Raw genomic sequence first — 26,026 nt, forward strand, 5'->3', positions numbered from 1 at the left:
ATTTATAGTGTCATTTACTGCTTATATCATTAAGGGAAATGTATTTATTTTTGTTTTTGTTTTCTCAAAAATGTAATTAAAAACATAAATACCACCCTTATGGGTATACAGTAAGCTTGAAGATCAGACGACAGCAAGTTAAGTCTAAAGTCAACTCTTTTAGTCTGACACAGTACTTCTTTCTTATCTTTTGCTTAGTTTGTCATTCAAATGATGAAGTGTTTCTGGTCTATAGGATAAACATAATACATGTCAAATAAAAGTCAAATATTTAAAGTCTATCATCAAATGTTTATGTGCTACAGTTCATCCTGACTATTGTATAATATTATTCATTCACTTTTTAAAACATTTATGGGCCTGAAGTTTTTTGCTTTAGCTCTAGCTCATGTGAGAAAGAAACTTTTCACAGAACTCTGTGCTGTCCTATGAAAAACCAAGTACAACACCTGACTCGATACTTTGTCGAACAAAACAAACCACAAAATTCACATTGATGTAATTAACAAAGACAAGCGTCAGTAACAAGATAAAAGAAACACTGATTAATGGTCAAATTTGCTAATAAAATAATGCTGACAACCTACTGACCACCTTTCATGTGTACTTTCAGTTATCTCCTAAAAGTAGGAAAAGTTGATTTCAATCAATAAGAGACCCTCTGACTGAACTGTGCTTTATTTTAGGTCCCCTTCAGATATGCGTTCAAAAAGGATAACATGCTAAATGAAATATAACTCTCCAAATGATGCTATAATTGACTCTTACACACAGGATGTGGGGAAGAAAAGTATTTAAACTTCAGTCTCACATGGTTATTGCTACAAGAACGTAAAATATGATTTTGTGAGTTTGAAAACACATAACATTGTGTGCTAAAATCCTTCAATTCAGAGCATGGAGACATGCTTACAGCTGAGTTTTACTAAAGACATTGCCCATATTAGGAAAGAGACGTGTGTTTGGCTTCACTGATTATGTAATTTTCTGTCCCTCTTTCAATGTGACAAATCAAATACAGTCCACTCCCGGGGCTGCAGACATTTCACAACTCAGAAACCACAACCGAAAAAAAATCTGCTTCATTCATTTAATTAAGTACTTTGTATAAAACATGATCCACTTTGTCTTCTATTTTCTGCAGTATGTTATTATATGTAAACAAGGAAAGCTTTCCCCTCATGAAGAGGCAGGTTATTAATGGATTACAATGAGAGCACAGGCTGTAGGCACTGATGCTTTGGCTGGTTCATTTTCCCATTAGAAGTACTCAATACTGTCATGTTGACTCTTGGGGTGCTGCAGATCGGTCAGCTCGAGCGTTCCTCCATAAGCCGGGAGTTTCTTGTAAACACGGAGGTGAACATATTCGCCTCCTCCCACATAGACCTGCAAGGAAGTACAAGGAAAGTTAAAGGAGATGCTTAATGTGCACATAGAAGTACTCCTGCTCATTTTATCACAGCTGGTAATGTAAGCCACAGCTGTGGGCCAAACAACATGCTAACATGTGGAAATGGGGAATCCACATCTTTATAGAGTGCACGATGGTTCTAGTGTTCACAAACACAACATTTGTTGAGCTCTGTTCATGGCTGAGACAGTTTATCAAGTAAATATCTGCTTATGCTTCTTTATTTAACCCATTAGGGGTGTTGTGTATTACAAGTCAACATCTACAAGTACAGGAACTGCTCGTTTTGTCCGTTAACACCAGGAGTGTGACGCGCACATGCATTTTCATTTGTGGATTCTTCCAAAAAATTTAAATGCACTTAACCAAAATTTGGGTGTTTTCAATGATTGAAAGCATCAGCAGTGATGCTAGAAAACTTAAAACAGTTTAGGTTTTGTATGAACCTCCATATAAATGACCACATAAACGCAGAGTGTAGAGGTAGTTACTGGGGGGGGAAAACAACACTGATCGTGGCTTGAGTTTTCACTTGAGAGATCAGATTATCTACAGTCAATGCTCTTATTGATGATATTTTGTTATATGCAAGACCTCATAGCTTTATAGTGTTGCCACTGTGCTCACTGCATGCATTACAAACATTACCTTAATGAAGTAGTTGGTCCCAGCTACGAGCTGTGTTTTGTAGCTCTTTGCAGTGAAAACCTCGAAGTTTCTCCCAGTTTTCTGCTCTGCGAGAGATTTCATCTGAATAACAAAGACAGCAACATCTATATGAAACACTAGTGATGGGTAGATGAGGCCTCGTGAAGCGTTTCAGCACATTCCCCAAACTGTATCGATACTATGTCGACACAGTGTTGCTGTTTTGCTCCATACTGACACCTGCTGGACCTTAAATATCATTGCAGGCAACTTACTTGAGACTCACAACAGACACTGATTCAATGACCTAGTCATACTTGTACACTGTAAGGTATTGTACTTTCCATGAAATCATTTTATCTTTTACGTTTCAAATATTTTAGACATCTTTAAAATATATTGTGAATGACATTAAGTCAAAATTAAAATGAAAGTATTGTGAATGTAATATTACCCATGTGACTCAGAGTTTATTATAAAATTCTATTCAGAAAAATAAGTTTATCCAATGTTTTTGCATTCAGTCTATTGCTTTTTTTTTTTTTTTTTTTTTTTACACCATTTTCCCAGCTTTGGAAAACTCACAGGCACAGATGAAGCTGGGGTACACAAAAGCTGTAAAGCCAGGTGGAAAAGGTTCAGATAAGATGTCTTCCTATTCCCCCAGTACGTTAAAGGATCCTCTGATCTTGGAATGTTTCTCTCCGACACTCTCCACAATACTAAGGGGTTGGCAGCCCTTTATAACAAAATTCAGGACTGCCTGGTCCAGAACAGTCTTCCTAGATGCTTGATTTCAAAATAATAAAACACATATTAATAAAAAAAATAAATAAATAAATAAAAAAAATGATAAAGCTGTTCAGTGTCTATATAGGCTGACCTGTGTTCATTCTCAGTGTGTTTGTCTCCTGATTTTCATGTTTGGCTCTGTAATGCCTAAACACTGAGGAGGTGCTTTTGTTTGTGTAAGAAAGCGCCGCAGAACAGATGCGACATTTAACCTGCATAAAATGAAATAAATAATTTACACTTCAACTCACATTGCTGTTTTTCCTATTCTGATAGATTACACTAAAACAAAGACAGACAAACAGTGACCTTATTTGCAGTTAAAAGATCGAAATGATCCCACACAGCAGAAACATTTCTTTTTCTTTCGGGCTCCATTTTGTTATGGAGAGATGTGTATTTTTTTTGTTTTGTTTTTTTTATCTTTGCGAGAGTAATTTCGTGTTTTGTTTTTTTTGTTTTTTTTGTGGCGACTCATTCCGTTGGCAGATGCGGATGCGGTACCTTTTAAACACAGTTTGGCGCGTTGGCAATGAGCGATACAGCAGCTGTATCGATCACGTGACTTTTTCTTAAAGCGACGCACGCAACGATACAGGCTTCGCTCTGTGAGCTTGATACATGCGTCGGTGCGTCAGTGTTGCAGGACCCATCACTATGAAACACAGTCCCTGTGTGTGCACAAAGTTTTGAGTGTAAAATCTCTTTTTTCTACTCACTGCATCGCAGATCTTCTGAACAACTTCATCAGCCCGCTTCACCTTGGTCAGCCCTCCGCACATTTCCACTTCGACAACATTTTGTTGGTAAAAAACGACCAAAAAGCTAATAAATACACGCCAATTCACAAGACTCCGCATTTTGGACCAGCGCAGGGGGAGCGAGATGGATGCTGTTTGTAAACGATTATGTAAAAAAATAAATAAATAAAAAAATCAAAACAAGTTATATGACTCCGCATTTTGGACCGTACCATCAGCTCAGGGACTAGGGGGGAGGTATTTGCCAAACGTCATGTAAAAAAAAAAAGAAGAAGAAGAAAAAAGAAGCACACATAGACAGACTAAGACAAGAAAATAATGACTTTTATTCACATTTTTAGACGATTTGTGTTTATACGATAAATCTCTTAAATATTTAAGCGTATGACAGCTAACTGTGGAGTCTGCCGGTGTTGTGCCAAAAAATGATCGTCCGTCAAAAGCTGATTTCCGGTGTTGTGCCCAAAAGTGATCGTCTGCCAGAAACTGATTGCCGTCCGCGGGAGCGCGCACAGCTGCTTAAAGCTGCAGCGCCCGGATTAAGTGCGTTGCCAGCTACTTCCGTGCAACTGACATAACGTGGGGGAAACAACCCAAAGACATTAATGCCTTTCTTATTAGGCAAAGGTCTGCATTTATGGAACTTTAACGTTTATATAACCGAATTATGACGTTTATCAGAAGGTTGTTTTCAGTGTGTAGCGCAGTCACGAATGACTACACGCATCACGATGGAATAATTAATGCCTACAGGTTCAGTATCTCTACTCTCGTTGTTCATATTTGATATAAGACTGTCGAATAGTAGTTAAAAGAATAAAGACCTATTGTGCCAGTATCACCATGACTCTGTCTTGTTTGTTCAGAATAACGACTGAGAACATGGCATTTTAGCGCTACCGAAAAGTCATTGTGGCCTATAACTTGTCACTGAAACAATATTTCAGCTTCAAACTTGTTGGATATATTCCCGAATGGTTACATGTGATATATTGTATCCCAAAAACTCTCCAAGAACTGCTGAATACCTTTTAAAAGAACATTAATACCAATAATATGTAATTTTCAACCTGCCAAAAAGTGATTGTGGCCTATAACTTGTCACTGAAACAATATTTCTGCTTCAAACCTGTTGGATATAATCCAAAAGGATCATATGTGACACATTATATCCCAATCAGTCTCTAAGAAATGCAGAATAACTTTTAAAGGAACAATAATACTCATAATGTGCCATTTTCGACCTGCCAAAAAGTGATTGTGGCCTATATCTTGTCACTGAAACAATATTTCTGCTTCACAATTGTTGGGTATCATCCGAAAGGATCATATGTGGCACATCATATCCCAAACAGTCTCTAAGAAATGCAGAATAACTTTTAAAGGAACAATAATACCGATAATATGCCATTTTTGACTTGCCAAAAAGTGATTGCTGCCTATATCTTGTCACTGAAACAATATATCTATTTCAAACTTGCAGGATTTCATTCAGAAGTGTTAAATGTGACATATTATATCCCACACAGTCTCTAAGAAATGCACAATAACTTTTAAAATAACATTAATACCGATAATATGCAATTTCCAACCTGCCAAAAAGTGATTGTGGCCTATATGTTGTCATTGAAACAATATTTCTGCTTCAAACCTGTTGGATATAATCCAAAAGGATCATATGTGACACATTATATCCCAGTCAGTCTCTATGAAATGCAGAATAACTTTTAAAGGAACAATAATACTCATAATGTGCCATTTTCGACCTGCCAAAAAGTGATTGTGGCCTATATCTTGTCACTGAAACAATATTTCTGCTTCAAACCTGTTGGATATCATCCAAAAGGATCATCTGTGACACATTATATCCCAATCAGTCTCTAAGAAATGCAGAATAACTTTTAAAATAACATTAATACCGATAATATGTCATTTTCGACCTGCCAAAAAGTGATTGTGGCCTATATCTTGTCACTCAAACAATATTTCTGCATCAAACTTGTTGGGTATCATCCAAAAGGGTCATATGTGACACATTATATCTCAAACAGTCTCAAAGGACTGTTGAATAACTTTTAAAGGATCAGTAATACCCATAATATGCCATTTTCGACCTGCCAAAAAGTGATTGTGGACCATAACTTGTCACTGAAATACTATTTCTGCTTCAAACTTGGTGAATGTCATTCAAAAGGGTCCTCTATGACATATTATATGTCAAACAGCCCCTTAGGACCGCTGGATAACCTTTAAAGGAACATTAACATTGATAATATGCCATTTTCAGCCTGCCAAAAAGTGATTGCCGCCTATATCTTGTCACTGAAATACTATTTCTGCTTCAAACTTGACTGATATCATTCAGAAGGATCATATGTGACATATTATATCTCCATCAGTCCCTTAGAACTGTTGAATAACTTTTAAAGGAACATTAATACCCATAATATGCCATTTTCAACCTGCCAAAAAGTGATTGTGGACTATATCTTGTCACTGAAACAATATTTCTGCTTCAAACTAGACTGATATCATTCAGAAGGATCATATGTGACACATTATATCCCAATCAGTCTCTAAGAAATGCTGAATAACTTTTAAAGGAACATTAATACCCATAATATGCCATTTCGACCTGCCAAAAAGTGATTGTGGCCTATATCTTGTCACTGAAACAATATTTCTGCTTCAAACTTGGTGGGTATCATCCAAAAGGGTTATATGTGACACATCATATCCCAAACAGTCTCTAAGAAATGCTGAATAACTTTTAAAGGAACATTAACATTGATAATATGCCATTTTCGGCCTGCCAAAAAGTGATTGCCGCCTATATCTTGTCACTGAAATACTATTTCTGCTTCAAACTTGACTGATATCATTCAGAAGGATCATATGTGACATATTATATCTCCATCAGTCCCTTAGAACTGTTGAATAACTTTTAAAGGAACATTAATACCCATAATATGCCATTTTCAACCTGCCAAAAGTGATTGTGGACTATATCTTGTCACTGAAACAATATTTCTGCTTCAAACTAGACTGATATCATTCAGAAGGATCATATGTGACACATTATATCCCAATCAGTCTCTAAGAAATGCTGAATAACTTTTAAAGGAACATTAATACCCATAATATGCCATTTTCGACCTGCCAAAAAGTGATTGTGGCCTATATCTTGTCACTGAAACAATATTTCTGCTTCAAACTTGGTGGGTATCATCCAAAAGGGTTATATGTGACACATCATATCCCAAACAGTCTCTAAGAAATGCTGAATAACTTTTAAAGGAACATTAACATTGATAATATGCCATTTTCGGCCTGCCAAAAAGTGATTGCCGCCTATATCTTGTCACTGAAATACTATTTCTGCTTCAAACTTGACTGATATCATTCAGAAGGATCATATGTGACATATTATATCTCCATCAGTCCCTTAGAACTGTTGAATAACTTTTAAAGGAACATTAATACCCATAATATGCCATTTTCGACCTGCCAAAAAGTGATTGTGGCCTATATCTTGTCACTGAAACAATATTTCTGCTTCAAACTTGCTGGGTATCATCCAAAAGGGTTATATGTGACACATCATATCCCAAACAGTCTCTAAGAAATGCTGAATAACTTTTAAAGGAACATTAACATTGATAATATGCCATTTTCAGCCTGCCAAAAAGTGATTGCCGCCTATATCTTGTCACTGAAATACTATTTCTGCTTCAAACTTGACTGATATCATTCAGAAGGATCATATGTGACATATTATATCTCCATCAGTCCCTTAGAACTGTTGAATAACTTTTAAAGGAACATTAATACCCATAATATGCCATTTTCAACCTGCCAAAAAGTGATTGTGGACTATATCTTGTCACTGAAACAATATTTCTGCTTCAAACTAGACTGATATCATTCAGAAGGATCATATGTGACACATTATATCCCAATCAGTCTCTAAGAAATGCTGAATAACTTTTAAAGGAACATTAATACCCATAATATGCCATTTTCGACCTGCCAAAAAGTGATTGTGGCCTATATCTTGTCACTGAAACAATATTTCTGCTTCAAACTTGGTGGGTATCATCCAAAAGGGTTATATGTGACACATCATATCCCAAACAGTCTCTAAGAAATGCTGAATAACTTTTAAAGGAACATTAACATTGATAATATGCCATTTTCGGCCTGCCAAAAAGTGATTGCCGCCTATATCTTGTCACTGAAATACTATTTCTGCTTCAAACTTGACTGATATCATTCAGAAGGATCATATGTGACATATTATATCTCCATCAGTCCCTTAGAACTGTTGAATAACTTTTAAAGGAACATTAATACCCATAATATGCCATTTTCAACCTGCCAAAAAGTGATTGTGGACTATATCTTGTCACTGAAACAATATTTCTGCTTCAAACTAGACTGATATCATTCAGAAGGATCATATGTGACACATTATATCCCAATCAGTCTCTAAGAAATGCTGAATAACTTTTAAAGGAACATTAATACCCATAATATGCCATTTTCGACCTGCCAAAAAGTGATTGTGGCCTATATCTTGTCACTGAAACAATATTTCTGCTTCAAACTTGGTGGGTATCATCCAAAAGGGTTATATGTGACACATCATATCCCAAACAGTCTCTAAGAAATGCTGAATAACTTTTAAAGGAACATTAACATTGATAATATGCCATTTTCGGCCTGCCAAAAAGTGATTGCCGCCTATATCTTGTCACTGAAATACTATTTCTGCTTCAAACTTGACTGATATCATTCAGAAGGATCATATGTGACATATTATATCTCCATCAGTCCCTTAGAACTGTTGAATAACTTTTAAAGGAACATTAATACCCATAATATGCCATTTTCGACCTGCCAAAAAGTGATTGTGGCCTATATCTTGTCACTGAAACAATATTTCTGCTTCAAACTTGCTGGGTATCATCCAAAAGGGTTATATGTGACACATCATATCCCAAACAGTCTCTAAGAAATGCTGAATAACTTTTAAAGGAACATTAACATTGATAATATGCCATTTTCAGCCTGCCAAAAAGTGATTGCCGCCTATATCTTGTCACTGAAATACTATTTCTGCTTCAAACTTGACTGATATCATTCAGAAGGATCATATGTGACATATTATATCTCCATCAGTCCCTTAGAACTGTTGAATAACTTTTAAAGGAACATTAATACCCATAATATGCCATTTTCAACCTGCCAAAAAGTGATTGTGGACTATATCTTGTCACTGAAACAATATTTCTGCTTCAAACTAGACTGATATCATTCAGAAGGATCATATGTGACACATTATATCCCAATCAGTCTCTAAGAAATGCTGAATAACTTTTAAAGGAACATTAATACCCATAATATGCCATTTTCGACCTGCCAAAAAGTGATTGTGGCCTATATCTTGTCACTGAAACAATATTTCTGCTTCAAACTTGGTGGGTATCATCCAAAAGGGTTATATGTGACACATCATATCCCAAACAGTCTCTAAGAAATGCTGAATAACTTTTAAAGGAACATTAACATTGATAATATGCCATTTTCGGCCTGCCAAAAAGTGATTGCCGCCTATATCTTGTCACTGAAATACTATTTCTGCTTCAAACTTGACTGATATCATTCAGAAGGATCATATGTGACATATTATATCTCCATCAGTCCCTTAGAACTGTTGAATAACTTTTAAAGGAACATTAATACCCATAATATGCCATTTTCAACCTGCCAAAAAGTGATTGTGGACTATATCTTGTCACTGAAACAATATTTCTGCTTCAAACTAGACTGATATCATTCAGAAGGATCATATGTGACACATTATATCCCAATCAGTCTCTAAGAAATGCTGAATAACTTTTAAAGGAACATTAATACCCATAATATGCCATTTTCGACCTGCCAAAAAGTGATTGTGGCCTATATCTTGTCACTGAAACAATATTTCTGCTTCAAACTTGGTGGGTATCATCCAAAAGGGTTATATGTGACACATCATATCCCAAACAGTCTCTAAGAAATGCTGAATAACTTTTAAAGGAACATTAACATTGATAATATGCCATTTTCGGCCTGCCAAAAAGTGATTGCCGCCTATATCTTGTCACTGAAATACTATTTCTGCTTCAAACTTGACTGATATCATTCAGAAGGATCATATGTGACATATTATATCTCCATCAGTCCCTTAGAACTGTTGAATAACTTTTAAAGGAACATTAATACCCATAATATGCCATTTTCGACCTGCCAAAAAGTGATTGTGGCCTATATCTTGTCACTGAAACAATATTTCTGCTTCAAACTTGCTGGGTATCATCCAAAAGGGTTATATGTGACACATCATATCCCAAACAGTCTCTAAGAAATGCTGAATAACTTTTAAAGGAACATTAACATTGATAATATGCCATTTTCAGCCTGCCAAAAAGTGATTGCCGCCTATATCTTGTCACTGAAATACTATTTCTGCTTCAAACTTGACTGATATCATTCAGAAGGATCATATGTGACATATTATATCTCCATCAGTCCCTTAGAACTGTTGAATAACTTTTAAAGGAACATTAATACCCATAATATGCCATTTTCAACCTGCCAAAAAGTGATTGTGGACTATATCTTGTCACTGAAACAATATTTCTGCTTCAAACTTGCTGGAAGTCATTCAAAAGGGTTATATGTGACATGTTATAACTCAAACAGTCCCATAGAATTGCTGAATAACCGTTAAGGGAACAATAAAACTGATAAAATGCCATTTTCAGCCTGCCAAAAAGTGATTGCCGCCTATATCTTGTCACTGAAACAATATTTCTGCTTCAAACTAGACTGATATCATTCAGAAGGATCATATGTGACACATTATATCCCAATCAGTCTCTAAGAAATGCTGAATAACTGTTAAAGGAACATTACTACCCATAATATGCCATTTTCGACCTGCCAAAAAGTGATTGTGGACTATAACTTGTCACTGAAACAATATTTATGCTTCAAACTTGTTGGGTATCATCCAAAAGGATCATATGTGGCACATCATATCCCAAACAGTCTCTAGGAAATCCTGAATAACCTTTAAGGGAACAATAAAACTAATAATATGCAATTTTCAACCTGCCAAAAAGTGATTGTGGCCTATATCTTGTCACTGAAATAATATTTCTCCTTCAAACTTGTTTGATATCATCCAGAAGGGCTATATGTGACATATTACATCCCAAACAGTCCATTAGAACTGCTGAATAACTTTTAAAAGAACATCAATACCGATAATAGTCATGTTCAAGCTGCCAAAAAGTGATTGCCGCCTATATCTTGTCACTGAAACAATATTTCTGCTTCAAATTTTATGGACATCATTCCCAAAAGTTTTATGTGACACATTTTGCTGCAAATTTAAATCAAGCCTTTATTGGACAGTGCATAAAACGTCAAATTTCAAAAATGTTGTAATTCAAAAATAATACAAAACAAGGATAATGGCCAAATGGAAACAGGTGGGAGGAGATCTGCTTAAACACATTAGGAACACTAAGTCATAGGAAAGAGAAAACAAAAGGTAATAAAAATTCCATTCCATTACAGCACTTATTAATTGAAACGAAAACCAAAAACGAATAACAATTACATCCAATTAAAGAAGAAACCACCAGTTAAAATAAACTAACAAATAGACCAGAAACAGGGGGTACAGCGGAAGCTGAACACGAGTAAACCGTGGAACAACATATATATTAATTCTTTGCCTACAGTAACTATAATGCTAACATGTTAGGAAACACAAAATAATTGAATAATCCTACAAACAAATTGCAATCACACCTGAACTCTAATGTATTGAACAATACAGAAACACACACAGCAACATGAACATAAATGAATGAATTAATAAATAAATACACAAACAATAAATATTATAGGAGACAACGATACAAAACAACATTTCAAAAACATATCTTAACATAACCATTCTACCACTACTGTTCCTATGAAGCAATAGATATCTATACGTATAGATATGTACACGAACACACATATGTACACACTAAATATACATATTTATACATATACATACATATACTGTATACCTGCACGTCCATAAACATAGAAGGTGCATTGTGCATGAATGGTGACCATGGATGTCCACAAAGTCCAGTGAATTATGACATCGTGATTGAGGAGTTGTAGAGTCTAACTGCTGTTGGAATGAATGATCTGGGAAAGCACTCTTTCCTGCAGCAAGGATGTTTCAGGAAGGAGCTGTGATAGTTGTCTAAATTGGTTCATATTTATCATAGTTTCATAACAGTTTTCCTAATTATTTTCCCACTTTAGTTGTTACTCCTGTTCCATCTTTGCTGGCGTTTTGTTCATGTTTACCTGCCTTAATAAAATCACTTGCTTTTGGTTCTAGTCTCTGCTCTGTCTCCTCCAGTGTCTCCATTTGTGTCCTCGTTCTTGTTCAACACAAGCAATTACTATGATTTTTCTAAAAATAAATATGATTCAAATTTTTTGAATAGCAAATGTTACTTCAAATAATGACTGCATTGTTATATATTTTATTCACAGTTTGCAGAGTGCATCTTAAAAGATGTTCCAATAGAGTTTGAGGACTCTGCTTCAAGTATTGCAAGTCTGAGACAACAGATTGCAATATGTCTTCTTGAGAATATAGGTATCATTACAAATATAAATTAAATGGTAAACTACAAACTGTGTGTGTTTCTGTATTGTTCAATACATTAGAGTTCAGGTGTGATTGCAATTTGTTTGTAGGATTATTCAATTATTTTGTGTTTCCTAACATGTTAGCATTATAGTTACTGTAGGCAAAGAATTAATATATATGTTGTTCCATGGTTTACTCGTGTTCAGCTTCCGCTGTACCCCCTGTTTCTGGTCTATTTGTTAGTTTATTTTAACTGGTGGTTTCTTCTTTAATTGGATGTAATTGTTATTCGTTTTTGGTTTTCGTTTCAATTAATAAGTGCTGTAATGGAATGGAATTTTTATTACCTTTTGTTTTCTCTTTCCTATGACTTAGTGTTCCTAATGTGTTTAAGCAGATCTCCTCCCACCTGTTTCCATTTGGCCATTATCCTTGTTTTGTATTATTTTTGAATTACAACATTTTTGAAATTTGACGTTTTATGCACTGTCCAATAAAGGCTTGATTTAAATTTGCAGCAAAATGTGTCACATAAAACTTTTGGGAATGATGTCCATAAAATTTGAAGCAGAAATATTGTTTCAGTGACAAGATATAGGCGGCAATCACTTTTTGGCAGCTTGAACATGACTATTATCGGTATTGATGTTCTTTTAAAAGTTATTCAGCAGTTCTAATGGACTGTTTGGGATGTAATATGTCACATATAGCCCTTCTGGATGATATCAAACAAGTTTGAAGGAGAAATATTATTTCAGTGACAAGATATAGGCCACAATCACTTTTTGGCAGGTTGAAAATTGCATATTATTAGTTTTATTGTTCCCTTAAAAGTTATTCAGGATTTCCTAGAGACTGTTTGGGATATGATGTGCCACATATGATCCTTTTGGATGATACCCAACAAGTTTGAAGCATAAATATTGTTTCAGTGACAAGTTATAGTCCACAATCACTTTTTGGCAGGTCGAAAATGGCATATTATGGGTAGTAATGTTCCTTTAACAGTTATTCAGCATTTCTTAGAGACTGATTGGGATATAATGTGTCACATATGATCCTTCTGAATGATATCAGTCTAGTTTGAAGCAGAAATATTGTTTCAGTGACAAGATATAGGCGGCAATCACTTTTTGGCAGGTTGAAAATGGCATTTTATCAGTTTTATTGTTCCCTTAACGGTTATTCAGCAATTCTATGGGACTGTTTGAGTTATAACATGTCACATATGACCCTTTTGAATGACTTCCAGCAAGTTTGAAGCAGAAATATTGTTTCAGTGACAAGATATAGTCCACAATCATTTTTTGGCAGGTTGAAAATGGCATATTATGGGTATTAATGTTCCTTTAAAAGTTATTCAACAGTTCTAAGGGACTGATGGAGATATAATATGTCACATATGATCCTTCTGAATGATATCAGTCAAGTTTGAAGCAGAAATAGTATTTCAGTGACAAGATATAGGCGGCAATCACTTTTTGGCAGGCTGAAAATGGCATATTATCAATGTTAATGTTCCTTTAAAAGTTATTCAGCATTTCTTAGAGACTGTTTGAGATATGATGTGTCACATATAACCCTTTTGGATGATACCCAGCAAGTTTGAAGCAGAAATATTGTTTCAGTGACAAGATATAGGCCACAATCACTTTTTGGCAGGCTGAAAATGACATATTATCGATATTAATGTTATTTTAAAAGTTTTTCAGCAGTTCTAATGGACTGTTTGAGATATAATATGTCACATAGGACCCTTCTGAATGACATTCACCAAGTTTGAAGCAGAAATAGTATTTCAGTGACAAGTTATGGTCCACAATCACTTTTTGGCAGGTCGAAAATGGCATATTATGGGTATTACTGATCCTTTAAAAGTTATTCAACAGTCCTTAGAGACTGTTTGAGATACAATGTGTCACATATAACCCTTTTGGATGATACCCAAAAAGTTTGATGCAGAAATATTGTTTCAGTGACAAGATATAGGCCACAATCACTTTTTGGCAGGTTGAAAATGACATATTATGGGTATTAATGTTATTTTAAAAGTTTTTCAGCAGTTCTAATGGACTGTTTGAGATATAATATGTCACACAGGACCCTTCTGAGTGACATCCACCAAGTTTGAAACTGAAATATTGTTTCAGTGACAAGTTATAGGCCACAATCACTTTTTGGTAGCGCTAAAATGCCATGTTCTCAGTCGTTATTATGAACAAACAAGAAAGAGTCATGGTGATACTGGCACAATAGGTCTTTATTGTTTTAACTACTATTCAACAGTCTTATATCAAATATGAACAACGAGAGTAGACATACTAAACCTGTAGGCATTAATTATTCCATCGTCATGCGTGTAGTCATTCGTGACTGCGCTACACACTGAAAGCAACCTTCTGATAAGCGTCATAATTCGGTTACAAGAAACGTTAAAGTTCCATAAATGCATACCTTTGCCGAATAACAAAGGCATAAATGTGTTTGGGTTCCCCCCCCACGTTATATCATTTGCACGGAAGTAGCTGGCAACGCAAGTAATCCGAGCGCTGCAGCTTTAAGCAGCTGCGCGCGCTCCCGCGGACGGCAATCAGTTTCTGGCAGACAATCACTTTTGGGCACAACACCGGCATTTGCCAAAAACTGTTTGCTCAAATTTAAACTGCTATAAATAACTTGTTGGTCTATAATATGTGAAACATATGTGAAATGGATCCCTCATGAATGACATCAAGTCATCTTGCGCCACAAACAACATTCATGTAACAAGGTGTAGGCCGCAATCAGTTTTTCGCCAATGCCAGAGTTGGTATCAATACCATCGATATTTGGATCGATATTTGAACTTCAGGTACCCCAGGTGCTGACAATCCAGTGCCTGATTGGTGCCTAATTAGCATCTCCTGTGAGCATGGAACCTGGTGCAGCAGAGGTCTGCTCCAAGCATGCTACATTTAACAGATGTGGATAGTTCCCACGCCATAGGGCAACTTCAAACTGGTGTTCCACAAAAAAATCATGCAACGTTATTTGGAGTGAGCCCTAATGCCATCTCCAGACTGAAGAACAAGTTCTATTTAACTGCGGATGTCAGAGACAAGCCGCGAAGTGAGCGTCCTAAGAACACGACACCACAAGAAGGCAGTTTCCGCACCCTGTCAGCATTTAGAAATCTGTAAGCAGTCTGCTACAGATTTGCAGTCAAAGTTTGCAGGACGATTTGGCCAATGGTGCTCTGCCCAGACAATCAATTCCTCCCATATGCACTGATGTCAGTAACACGTGCACTGAACATGGACATGTGGAGAGATGTTATGTTTAGCAATGAATACAGATTCTGCCTCTAAGCAGCTGAGTCGTGGGTCAAAGAGCAACAATTTGCACTTGTCACATTTCAACACTCAGGAATGTAACTTCTGGCTGCGAGAATCAACAGTGGTGCTCACATGTTTCATATAGGGACTCAGGATCAGTGGAGGCTCTCTTTGCACTTTGCTGTTTCTTTGTCTCTTTAGCTTGTGACTATTTTATTTTGGTATAAGGCAGTGTGTACCTTTTACCTAGCCTTTGGGGGAACATCCATTTGCTGTGATTCGTGTCTTCACTGCAGTGTTTTCAAGCACCTTGACTCTTTGCAAATAGTTCAAACTAAAAATGTTGATGTGAACTAGAGCAACAGAAAGTGAACTGAATTAACTGTATTCTTGACACGGCAGTGAGTCTGCCCAAAGCTAAATACGCTCTGATATGTCCAACTTTTCAGTGAGATCCAGTACAGAGACATGCTGCTGTGATTATTTTATGGCAGTACAGCTTCTTTTCTGTCATATTTGTGCATCTGTTACGCCCCTCTGCAGCCCCTAATCTCTTTGCAGTGGCAGTGCAAGAGTGTTCAGCTGTTGCTAATTGACCACAGCGAGTCAGGTGTGGTACCAGCTATTTTAACTAACTTGTAATATAATTCTAAATAAAACCTCTTCTCGTTGAAATTGTGGTGTTTGTCTCCATATTTATGTCGCGGCTTTTGAGCTGGGTCGTAACAGCGTCTTTGATGAGAAATCTTGTTGGTGATTGTTCATAACTTATTCCAAATATATAAAGTGTGAATAATGAGTGTTTTTGATGTAAAATCCATCTCCACCTTGAACTTTGTAATTAAACACCCTCGACACATTTTTGCAAATTGGCCCGTGACTTCTTGCAAGAAATTCAACCTCACAACTGTCAAGAACTCAAAAACCAAGAAATTCTTTGAATCTTTCTTTTGATATTCTTTTTGAAAACTTTTTTTTTGACATTGTACCATATTTCACAGTAACTGCAGTTTTAAAATGCACTGCTTTTGGCTCAAACCTTTAAAGGAATATTACTTCATTTTAATTATTTGATGGTAATAAAACATTTTGTTTTCTTCCACACAAGTTTGGAGTAACCAGCTGAAATCGGGTGTGTACTGGCTTCAGATTAGGAAGGTATGATTGGATCTTCTTATGTGGTTTTATTGCACAGAAGAAAGAACGGCGTCCCCTCCATAACATGGAAGCTTCTTCCAGACCCGCAGAAGAAGGTAGCTGTCTCCTCCTACATGAACCTGCAGTCAAATCAGAGGAAAATTGTACTTGTTGAAGACTAAGGATCTTCAGTAATCTGTTCAACAGCTCATCTGGATCTCACAAGTAACTCAGTCCACAAACACTTTCTTTATTTTCTTTCATTAATAATACGTAACATGTATAACATCACAGTGTAAATTACCCTGATGGCATAGTTGACTCCTTGCACTGGTTGACTCTTGTACTGAACAGCTTTGAACACTTCATATGTTTCATTTGTTTTTTCCTCTACTTGACACTTAACCTGTGTATGAACAAAACAAAAGTGGATTTAAAACATTAAGTCAAATGAGCTTATGTGTGTGTTTATATGCGTGAGCATTATGTAACTGTGAATGTTATGAAGAATGAAGGTAGCCTGAAGCTCACCTCATCACAGATTTTCTGAATTTTCTCATCAGCGTCTTTCACCCCCGAGGATCTTCCACATTTTATGTCAGCCATTCTGAAAGTCTTCTGAAATAAAGAGAGGTGTCAGTTTTCTGATTTTGTGTGTCTGAAGCATACTGGTACCAGCACTAGTGCACATACTGGGAAACAAACTTAGAAACATACTGGAAAGTGGCTGTAACACATGATGGGTGGAGCAACATGTATAACCACAGCCCTCACAGCCCCTAAATGTTTGCTTACACTGTCTTCTCAAAATCTAACTAAAGTTTGTGGTCTGTAATAAATGTCTTATAAAAATAAATAGTGTGCCACAGTTGTGGCTGTCAAAAATGTTCCTAAATAAATTAAATGACATGAGTTTATGACCTTTAGTAAAGCTCATAAACTCATGCTATAGTAAAGTGACAGAACTGTGTGAGGTTATAATTTGCTTATAGCTTTCTTCCATTGTTTATATTTTTTTTAATGTTTAATTTTTCTTTTTGCAAATTCTTCTTTAAGCTGACTGCACCACAGATAAGCTATCGGACCTGAGTCACACCAATATGCCAGCTCTGCAAGTTTTTTAACTAAAGGAAAAAGGTGTGTGACCAGATAAACTGCAATTTTTGCAAAAAACTCCACAAATAAGTCTTCTAGAAATTGATAAAAGGAATCTTGAGTCCATCTAAACCTGTTTAGAGCAGATGTTTTTCAAACTAAAGTATTTAAAATCTCATCCAGCTCCTCCACACCATTGTACAATATTTACTTTTTACAAACATATGAACTTAACACAAAAAGTAAGGAAACTTATATTTGGACAATCATTTCTTTGCTGTCACACTTCTTCTTGGCAATAAATCTTATGCTATTGGAAAGTCTGTTTATTTTCCCTTAAATGTTTGTAAGGAAAATGTATTCCTGGGTTGAGAAGCAGAGGTGAGTATGTGGATTATGTGTTGATGCATGCTCAATCATCCAGGTAAGTAAATCCACAAAAGCAGAGTATAAATACAGATTTAACTGAAGATTTGTTACTGATGTTTGTTCAATTTCTATCCAGGCCGGGGGTGTCTCAGTGGAAAAGTAGAACATGGCTGAGCGCAGTTGTGCAGACCAGTAATACAGTCTAAGATTAGGGAGTTGTAACCCCCCTCTTTCATATGGCAGGTACAACAAGCGAAGTCTTAGTCTAGGTTTTTTGTCATTACAAATAATTCTATTAAAGATACTGTTTAGCTTATTAAAGAATTCTTCTGGAAGAGGCAGAGGAAGTGACTGGAAGAGATATAAAAATTTGGGTAATATGTTCATTTTAGTAATGTTTATACGGCCAATCACTGATATGGGTATTTTCATCCATTTGTTTAGAGATTCCTCCACTTCACTAATCAGAGGGTCATAGTTTGTTGCTACAATGGTATCAATGTCTGGGGTGATTTTAACTCTAAGATACACAAATCCTTCTTTTGCATTAATAAACGGGGTTTGTATAATAGAATTTAGCCTTTCATCTACTGACCACCTTTCATGTGTACTTTCAGTTATCTCCTAAAAGTAGGAAAAGTTGATTTCAATCAATAAGAGACCCTCTGACTGAACTGTGCTTTATTTTAGGTCACCTTCAGATATGCGTTCAAAAAGGATAACATGCTAAATGAAATATAACTCTCCAAATGATTGACTCCTGCACACGGGATGTGGGGAAGAAAAGTATTTAAACTTCAGTCTCACATGGTTATTGCTACAAGAATGTAAAATATGATTTTGTGAGTTTGAAAACACATAACATTGTGTGCTAAAATCCTTCAATTCAGAGCCTGGAGACATGCTTACAGCTGAGTTTTACTAAAGACATTGCCCATATTACGAAAGGCACGTGTGTTTGGCTTCACTGATTATGTAATTTTCTGGCCCTCTTTCAATGTGACAAATCAAATACAGTCCACTCCCGGGGCTGCAGACATTTCACAACTCAGAAACCACAACCGAAAAAAAATCAGCATCATTTATTTAAGCACTTTGTATAAAACATGATCCACTTTGTCTGACTTCTATTATCTGCAGTATGTTATTATATGTGAACAAGGAAAGCTTTCCCCTCATGAAGAGGCAGGTTATTAATGGATTACAATGAGAGTACAGGCTGTAGGCACTGATGCTTTGGCTGGTTCATTTTCCCATTAGAAGTACTCAATACTGTCATGCTGACTCTTGGGGTGCTGCAGATCGATCAGCTCGAGCGTTCCTCCATAAGCCGGGAGTTTCTCGTAAACACGGAGGTGAACATATTCGCCTCCTCCCACATAGACCTGCAAGGAAGTACAAGGAAAGTTAAAGGAGATGCTTAATGTGCACTTAGAAGTACTGCTGATCATTTTATCACAGCTGTGGTAATGTAAGCCACAGCTGTGGCCAAACAACATGCTAACATGTGGAAATGGAGAATCCACATCTTCATATATAGAGTGCACGATGGTTCTAGTGTTCACAAACACAACATTTGTTGAGCTCTGTTCATGGCTGAGACAGTTTATCAAGTAAATATCTGCTTATGCTTCTTTATTTAACCCATTAGGGGTGTTGTGTATTACAAGTCAACATCTACAAGTACAGGAACTGCTTGTTTTGTCTGTTAACACCAGGAGTGTGACGCGCACATGCATTTTCATTTCTGGATTTTTCCCAAAATTTAAATACATTTAAGAAAAAATCGTATGGAAACAAAGATTGAAAGCATCAGCAGTGATGCTAGAAAGTCTAAAACAGTTTAGGTTTTCTATGAACCTCCATATAAATGACCACATAAACGCAGAGAGTATAGAAGTAGTAACTGGGGGGGAAAACAACACTGCTCGTGGCTTTAGTTTTTCTGACAACGTTGTATTTTATTCTGTTGTATATAGTATCTTATTCTTATGATCTTTTCATATTCCAGTGTTTTTCTTCATTTTTGCTACTATAACTTTGTACTGTCCACTTTCTGCTGTGACACAACGAATTTCCCACGTGTTGGACTAATAAAGGTTATGTTATTATCATCATTATTATTATTATCATTATTATTGTTATTATTATTATTATTATTATTATTATTATTGTTATTATTATCTTATTACCTTAATGAAGTAGTTGGTCCCAGCTACGAGCTGTGTTTTGTAGCTCTTTGCAGTGAAAACCTCGAAGTTTCTCCCGGTTTTCTGCTCTGCCAGAGGTTTCATCTGAATAACAATGACAGCAACAACAATGAATGACAGGCCCTGTGTGTGAGTGTAAAATCTCTATTTTCTACTCACTGCATCACAGATGTTCTGAACTGCTTCATCAGCCTGCTTCTCCTCGGTCAGCCCTCCGCACATTTCCACTTCGACAACATTTTGTTGGTAAAAACAAAAAAAACGACCAAAAAGCTAATAAACACACGCCAATTCACAAGACAACGCCTTTTGGATCTGCGCAGGGGAAGTGAGATGAACGCTATTTCTAAACGATCACGTAAAAACAAAAAAACAAAAAAAAAACAACAAAAAAAACATAAAAACAGCGAGTTACAGGACTCCGCATTTTGGACCGTACCATCAGCTCAAGGACAAGGGTGGACTGTATTTGCCAAACGTCATGTAAAACAAATAAAAATAATAAGCACACATACACACATAGACAAGAAAATAATGACTTTTATTCCCATTTTTAGACGTTAATTTTGTGTTTATACGATAAATTTCTTAAATATTTAATCCGTTTGCCACAAGATGTGAGCTGTGATTGTAATTTTGGAGAGTTGTCAAGGCCTAAAAAACTGCTTTCAGCTCTTCCTTAACGGATATCCTCCCATATGGAAAAGATATATATAAATCTTATAAAGTTTGTATTTGTCTTGTGTGAAAAGCATACAGGAGTGAAAACAGATATAAGATCACTTGAAAAATTATATAAATGGAACTTGTATGTTTTGGATACTTACTAAAACAATATATGAAAGTAATGAGCAAATCTCATTAGAGTCTCATCAAATACAGAATAACATGTGTTGAACTTTCGGGACTCTGTTAGAGAGTCTTCCCACACACACACACACACACACACACACACACACACACACATTAAAAAAAACAGTGCCACTGGACGAGAGTTAGCCTTACAGTTCCAACACTATTAGATGATAGCATGGAGAGGAGGGAAGGGTTGTAAATTAATACATTTACTCAAGTACTTTACTAAAAGTACAGGTTTATTCTACGTGCACATGATCTCACATTTGTATGCTTTGCCACTTTCTGTTTCTGTGTTACGATATTTTGAATGCAAATATTGTATTTTTTACTTCATTATGTTTTTTGTACACAATTAGTTACTTTTTAATTTTTAGAATAAATTGCACTATTATAGATAAACAGACAAATATGAAGATCATAAAAATCATCAGTAGCTGCAATAATGGTAAAAACATAAGTGAATAACTAGCAAGAAGTCAGCAATCACAATCATTTGTTTTTTTGTTACAGAATTCAACTTTAATGCTTTAAATGCCGAAGTCCAGTCAGTGATATACGTGTAGAAATAAACATTTAAATGTATTGATTATAACTTTTGAAGGAGCTTTATTGCAGTTTTTTCTTTCAGGATAATAAAACAGCACATGAGGCAGCAGCTTGGAGGCAGAGAGCAGCTGAAATACAAAGTGTGATTCATTAAAAAGGCTGGATGGGATCTTTGTCATGATGGTCTTCCACACCAGTAACTACGGCTTCTCCTCCATAACATGGAAGCTTCTTCCAGACCCGCAGATGAAGGTAGCTGGATCCTCCCACATGAACCTGCAGTCAAACCAGAGGAAACTTGTACTTGTTGAACACTGAAGATCTTCAATCTGTTCAACAGCTCATCTGGATCCCACAAGTAACTCAGTCCATAAACACTTTCTTTATTTTCTTCCATTAATAATCACAGTCATGTATGATGTCACACTTTTAATTACCTTGATGTCATAGTTGATTCCTTGCACCACTTGACTCTTGTACTGAACAGCTTTGAACACGGCATATGCTTCATTTCTTTTTTCCTCTACTTGACACTTAACCTGTGTATGGACAAAATAAAAGTAAAACACAACGTAAAATGCAGAGCACAGAGTTGATGTGTCTGTCTGTCTGAATGTTATGAAGAAGCTCACCTCATCACAGATTGTCTGAATTTCCTCATCAGCGTCTTTCACCTTCGAGAATCCTCCACATTTTATGGCATCCATTGTGAAAGTCTGCTGAAATAAACAGAGGAGACAGTTTTCTGGTTTTATGTGTATCAAACATACTGGTGCAAGTCCCAGTACATATACTGGGTAAGTGACCCGGAAACTTACTGGAAGGTGACTCTAACGCGTGATAGGAGGAGTAACATGTGAAACCACAGCCCCTAAATGTTTGCTTACACTGTCTTCTTGAAATATCTACTTGTGTAATTGTCTTAAATTATCTGTGTCTTTAAAACAGATAAACCTATGCTTTCATATGAACTTTTCAGACCACTAAAAAGGACGATAACTAAAAGGTGTTTCTCGTAGTTCTGTCAGTCTGTAGTCGTGATGAATGTCTTATAAAAATAATTTATGTGCCACAGCTGTGGCTGTCAAAAATTATCTTAAATAAATACCATGAACTTTGCAAATTCTTCTTTAAGCTGACTGTCCAGAGATAAGCTGTCAAACCTTAGATAGATCAATATGCCAGATCTGCAAGTTTTTTCAACTGAAGGGAAAAAAAGTGTGTGACTGAGGAACCTTACAGTTTTGCAAAACACCCCAAAAACACGTTTTCAAGAAAATGATAAAAGGAATCTTGAGTCTATATAAACGTGTTTAGAGCAGATGATTTACTTTATTTTTACAAACATATAAACTTCATAGAAAAAGTAAAGAAACTTATATTTGAGCAATCATTTCTTTGCTGTCACACTTCTTCTTGGCAATAAATCTTATGCTATGGGAAAGTCTGTTCATTTTCCTTTAAATGGTGCCATGTTTGTAAGGAAAATGTATTCCTGTGTTGAGCAGCAGAGGTGAGTATGTGGATTATGCCCATAAAAAACTTGCCAGATCTTCTCTGCCAAAGCCAAATAGCTTATTCTGCTATTGACTCTGGTTTTGAGCTTCAGGTACCCCAGGTACTGACAATCCAGTGCCTGATTGGTGCCTACTTAGTATCTCCTGTGAGCATGGACCCTGGTGCAGCGATCATATTCTCCAAGCATGCTACATTTAACTGATGTGGATAGGGCCTGTGCCATAGGGCAACTTCAAACTTGACACCAGAGGAACATGACACCACAAGAAGACCGTTTCCACACACTGTCTGCATTTAGAAACCGTACACAGTCTGCTAAAGATTTGCAGTCAAAGTTTGCAGGATGATTTTACCAGTGGTGCTCTGCCCAGACGATGCATCAGGCCCATTAGCACTGACATCAGCGACATGTCCAGTAAGCATGAACGTGAGGAGAAATGTTATGTTTAGCAATGAATGCAGACTCTGCCTTTAGCAGCTGGATTGTAGGATCAAAGTCTGGAAAAGACATAGACGCTGTGCTGATTGATGTATCGATAGGACAGCTTTTGCAGAGCTTGTCCCTATGATCAGTACCTGTGATCAGATGCCAGGGATTAGATACCCTGCTGGGATACACCCTGAGAGTGTACGCAAAGCAAAAGGAAGGAGGCCAAGGACTAGTGAGTGTCAGAACCACTGTGGAGGATGAGACAACAGACATCTATGAGTACATCAGGAAGGTGGCCACTAATGACTGCATGCTTAGTGAATAACTCTGGCAGCAGAAACCAGAGAAACAGAGAAAGAGGAGGATCAAGGAGAAGAACCATCATTTAAGGACAGGGCCCTGCACGGTCTGTATCACCAGCAGAACTTGCAAATCTGGCAGATGACATCCAGAAATCCCACCAGGATCTGGACAAAGCTGGACTGAAAGACAGCACAGAGGCACTAATCATGGCAGCACAGGGGAACGCTGTGAGCACAAGATCCATCGAGGCTGGGGTCTACCACACCAGGCAAGACCCCAGGTGCAGGCTGTGTAAAGATGCCCCTGAGAAACTCCAGGAACGGTTGGGTGCAAGATGCTAGCAGGCAGGAAACACCATAACCAAGTGGTCGGCATAATATACAAGAACATCTGCGCTGAGTATGGCCTGGAAGTTGTACGGTGGTCGAGAATGACGAGCTAAGGTCCTGTGAGACTTCCAGATACAGACGGACAAAATGGTGGTAGCTAACCAACCGGACATGGTGGGGGTAGAGAAGCAGAAGAAGAAGGCCGTAGTGATACACGTAGCGATACCAAACGACAGCAACATCAGGAAGAAGGAACACCAGAAGCTTGAGAAGTACCAAGTGCTCAGAGAAGAGCTCGAGAAGATGTGGAGGGTGAAGGTAACATTGGTTGCAGTGGTAATCGGAGCACTAGGTGCAGTGACTCCCAAGCTAGGCGAGTGGCTCCAGCAGATCCCTGGAACAACATCCGAGTTCTCTGTCCTGATGAGCACAGTCCTGGGAACAGCTAAGATACTGCGCAGGACCCTCAAGATCCCAGGCCTCTGGTGGAGGACCCAAGCTTGAAGGATAGACCGCCCGCAGGGGCGACAGGGGAATTTAAAAAAGTTAATAGATTATATAGTTTCTATAATTTATATGTTCATTTATATAATCTACACACACACACAGTTACTTTAGCCTTCTCCACTGCTCTGCCACCAACTTACCGTAAGGTTGACAGCTGCAACTATTCTGGTGCACACAGCACTATGGTGCTAATTACATTATACACACGCAGCATTGAGGCCGTCCAAAGAGCAGCGACTTTATCCAAAATGCTGTACATGTCACAATGCTTTCACATTTATAAGATAACTGCAAAACACTGATTAAATAAATCCAAGATGCAGTTGTGTTCATAATCAACATCACCAGAACTCTTACCATCAATAACACACACTGCAGTAATCAATATACTTACAGGTATCTGAACACACACTGGCAGTCCTGGACTTTCCTCACCACCAGCCTATATCTGCCATTTCCCACTTCAGTGTGCAGCTCTCTTATTCCAGCCACGGGGTGCCCAGCATTCCCAGGCTTGCACTCTTAATGACTGACGGAGTGGAGCCGTCACGGTGCACCCACTCAGAGCATGACTCATGACAGAAACATACAATATCCAGTAAGTAAGATCAGTTAAATTTATAGTGTCATTTACTGCTTATATCATTAAGGGAAATTTATTTATTTTTGTTTTTGTTTTTTCAAAAATGTAATTAAAAACATAAATACCACCCTTATGGGTATACAGTAAGCTTGAAGATCAGACAGCAAGTTAAGTCTAAAGTCAACTCTTTTAGTCTGACACAGTACTTCTTTCTTATCTTTCCTTAGTTTGTCATTCAAATGATGAAGTGTTTCTGGTCTATAGGATAAACATAATGCACGTCAAATAAAAGTCAAATATTTAAAGTCTATCATCAAATGTTTATGTGCTACAGTTCATCTTGACTATTGTATAATATTATTTATTCACTTTTTAAAACATTTATGGGCCTGAAGTTTTTTGCTTTAGCTCTAGCTCATGTGAGAAAGAAACTTTTCACAGAACTCTGTGCTGTCCTATGAAAAACCAAGTACAACACCTGACTCGATACTTTGTC

The 26,026-nt window shown here is 36.8% G+C and overlaps 3 protein-coding genes across 5 annotated transcripts; all 3 read right to left on the reverse strand.

Moving 5' to 3' along the window:
• Nucleotides 1-26: 26 nt before the first annotated feature.
• LOC109200870 (cystatin-B) lies at nt 27-20,893 on the reverse strand. Of its 2 annotated transcripts, XM_019356433.2 has the most exons (5): nt 20,616-20,893; nt 20,439-20,540; nt 17,314-17,400; nt 17,087-17,188; nt 16,607-16,922 (listed from the first exon to the last, which is right to left on the reverse strand). In XM_019356433.2, the coding sequence occupies exons 1-5, from the start codon at nt 20,676-20,678 to the stop codon at nt 16,830-16,832; spliced, it is 447 nt and encodes a 148-aa protein (XP_019211978.1). In that variant the 5' UTR covers nt 20,679-20,893; the 3' UTR covers nt 16,607-16,829. The 2 variants fall into 2 exon arrangements, with proteins under 2 accessions (XP_019211979.1, XP_019211978.1); XM_019356434.2 differs by lacking the exons at nt 16,607-16,922; nt 17,087-17,188; nt 17,314-17,400 and adding exons at nt 27-594; nt 18,845-19,631 and having other exon boundaries at nt 20,616-20,862.
• On the reverse strand, nt 663-3,802 carry LOC109200871 (cystatin-B). The gene is made up of 3 exons (XM_019356435.2): nt 3,574-3,802; nt 2,063-2,164; nt 663-1,389 (listed from the first exon to the last, which is right to left on the reverse strand). Exons 1-3 carry the CDS (start codon nt 3,712-3,714, stop codon nt 1,261-1,263), a joined length of 372 nt encoding a protein of 123 aa, XP_019211980.1. The 5' UTR covers nt 3,715-3,802; the 3' UTR covers nt 663-1,260.
• A 922-nt stretch (nt 20,894-21,815) lies between the features above and the next one.
• Nucleotides 21,816-25,578, reverse strand: LOC109200872 (cystatin-B). 2 transcript variants are annotated; one of them, XM_019356438.2, is made up of 4 exons: nt 25,342-25,578; nt 22,493-22,576; nt 22,298-22,399; nt 21,816-22,136 (listed from the first exon to the last, which is right to left on the reverse strand). In XM_019356438.2, the coding sequence occupies exons 2-4, from the start codon at nt 22,565-22,567 to the stop codon at nt 22,011-22,013; spliced, it is 303 nt and encodes a 100-aa protein (XP_019211983.1). In that variant the 5' UTR covers nt 22,568-22,576; nt 25,342-25,578; the 3' UTR covers nt 21,816-22,010. The 2 variants fall into 2 exon arrangements, with proteins under 2 accessions (XP_019211983.1, XP_019211981.1); XM_019356436.2 differs by having other exon boundaries at nt 22,493-22,579.
• Nucleotides 25,579-26,026: the final 448 nt, after the last annotated feature.

This window comes from Oreochromis niloticus, unplaced genomic scaffold, assembly GCF_001858045.2.
Source record: "Oreochromis niloticus isolate F11D_XX unplaced genomic scaffold, O_niloticus_UMD_NMBU tig00000714_pilon, whole genome shotgun sequence".
In the NCBI taxonomy this organism is placed as follows: Eukaryota; Metazoa; Chordata; class Actinopteri; order Cichliformes; family Cichlidae; genus Oreochromis; species Oreochromis niloticus.

Bases quoted from the DNA above. Each gene is read 5' to 3' on its own strand.
- LOC109200871 (XM_019356435.2), bottom strand. From the start codon at position 3,714: ATGCGGAGTCTTGTGAATTGGCGTGTATTTATTAGCTTTTTGGTCGTT. The intron at 2,165-3,573 runs GTGAGTAGAAAA...TTTGTTATTCAG, and splicing joins TTCAGAAGATCTGCGATGCA to ATGAAATCTCTCGCAGAGCA. The intron at 1,390-2,062 runs GTAATGTTTGTA...ACTTCCTTGCAG, and splicing joins GGACCAACTACTTCATTAAG to GTCTATGTGGGAGGAGGCGA.
- LOC109200870 (XM_019356433.2), bottom strand. From the start codon at position 20,678: ATGTGCGGAGGGCTGACCGAGGAGAAGCAGGCTGATGAAGCAGTTCAG. The intron at 20,541-20,615 runs GTGAGTAGAAAA...ATTGTTATTCAG, and splicing joins TTCAGAACATCTGTGATGCA to ATGAAACCTCTGGCAGAGCA. The intron at 17,401-20,438 runs GTAATAAGATAA...TCTTTATTTCAG, and splicing joins GGACCAACTACTTCATTAAG to AAGACTTTCAGAATGGCTGA.
- LOC109200872 (XM_019356438.2), bottom strand. From the start codon at position 22,567: ATGGATGCCATAAAATGTGGAGGATTCTCGAAGGTGAAAGACGCTGAT. The intron at 22,400-22,492 runs GTGAGCTTCTTC...GTCCATACACAG, and splicing joins TTCAGACAATCTGTGATGAG to GTTAAGTGTCAAGTAGAGGA. The intron at 22,137-22,297 runs GTAATTAAAAGT...GTTTGACTGCAG, and splicing joins GAATCAACTATGACATCAAG to GTTCATGTGGGAGGATCCAG.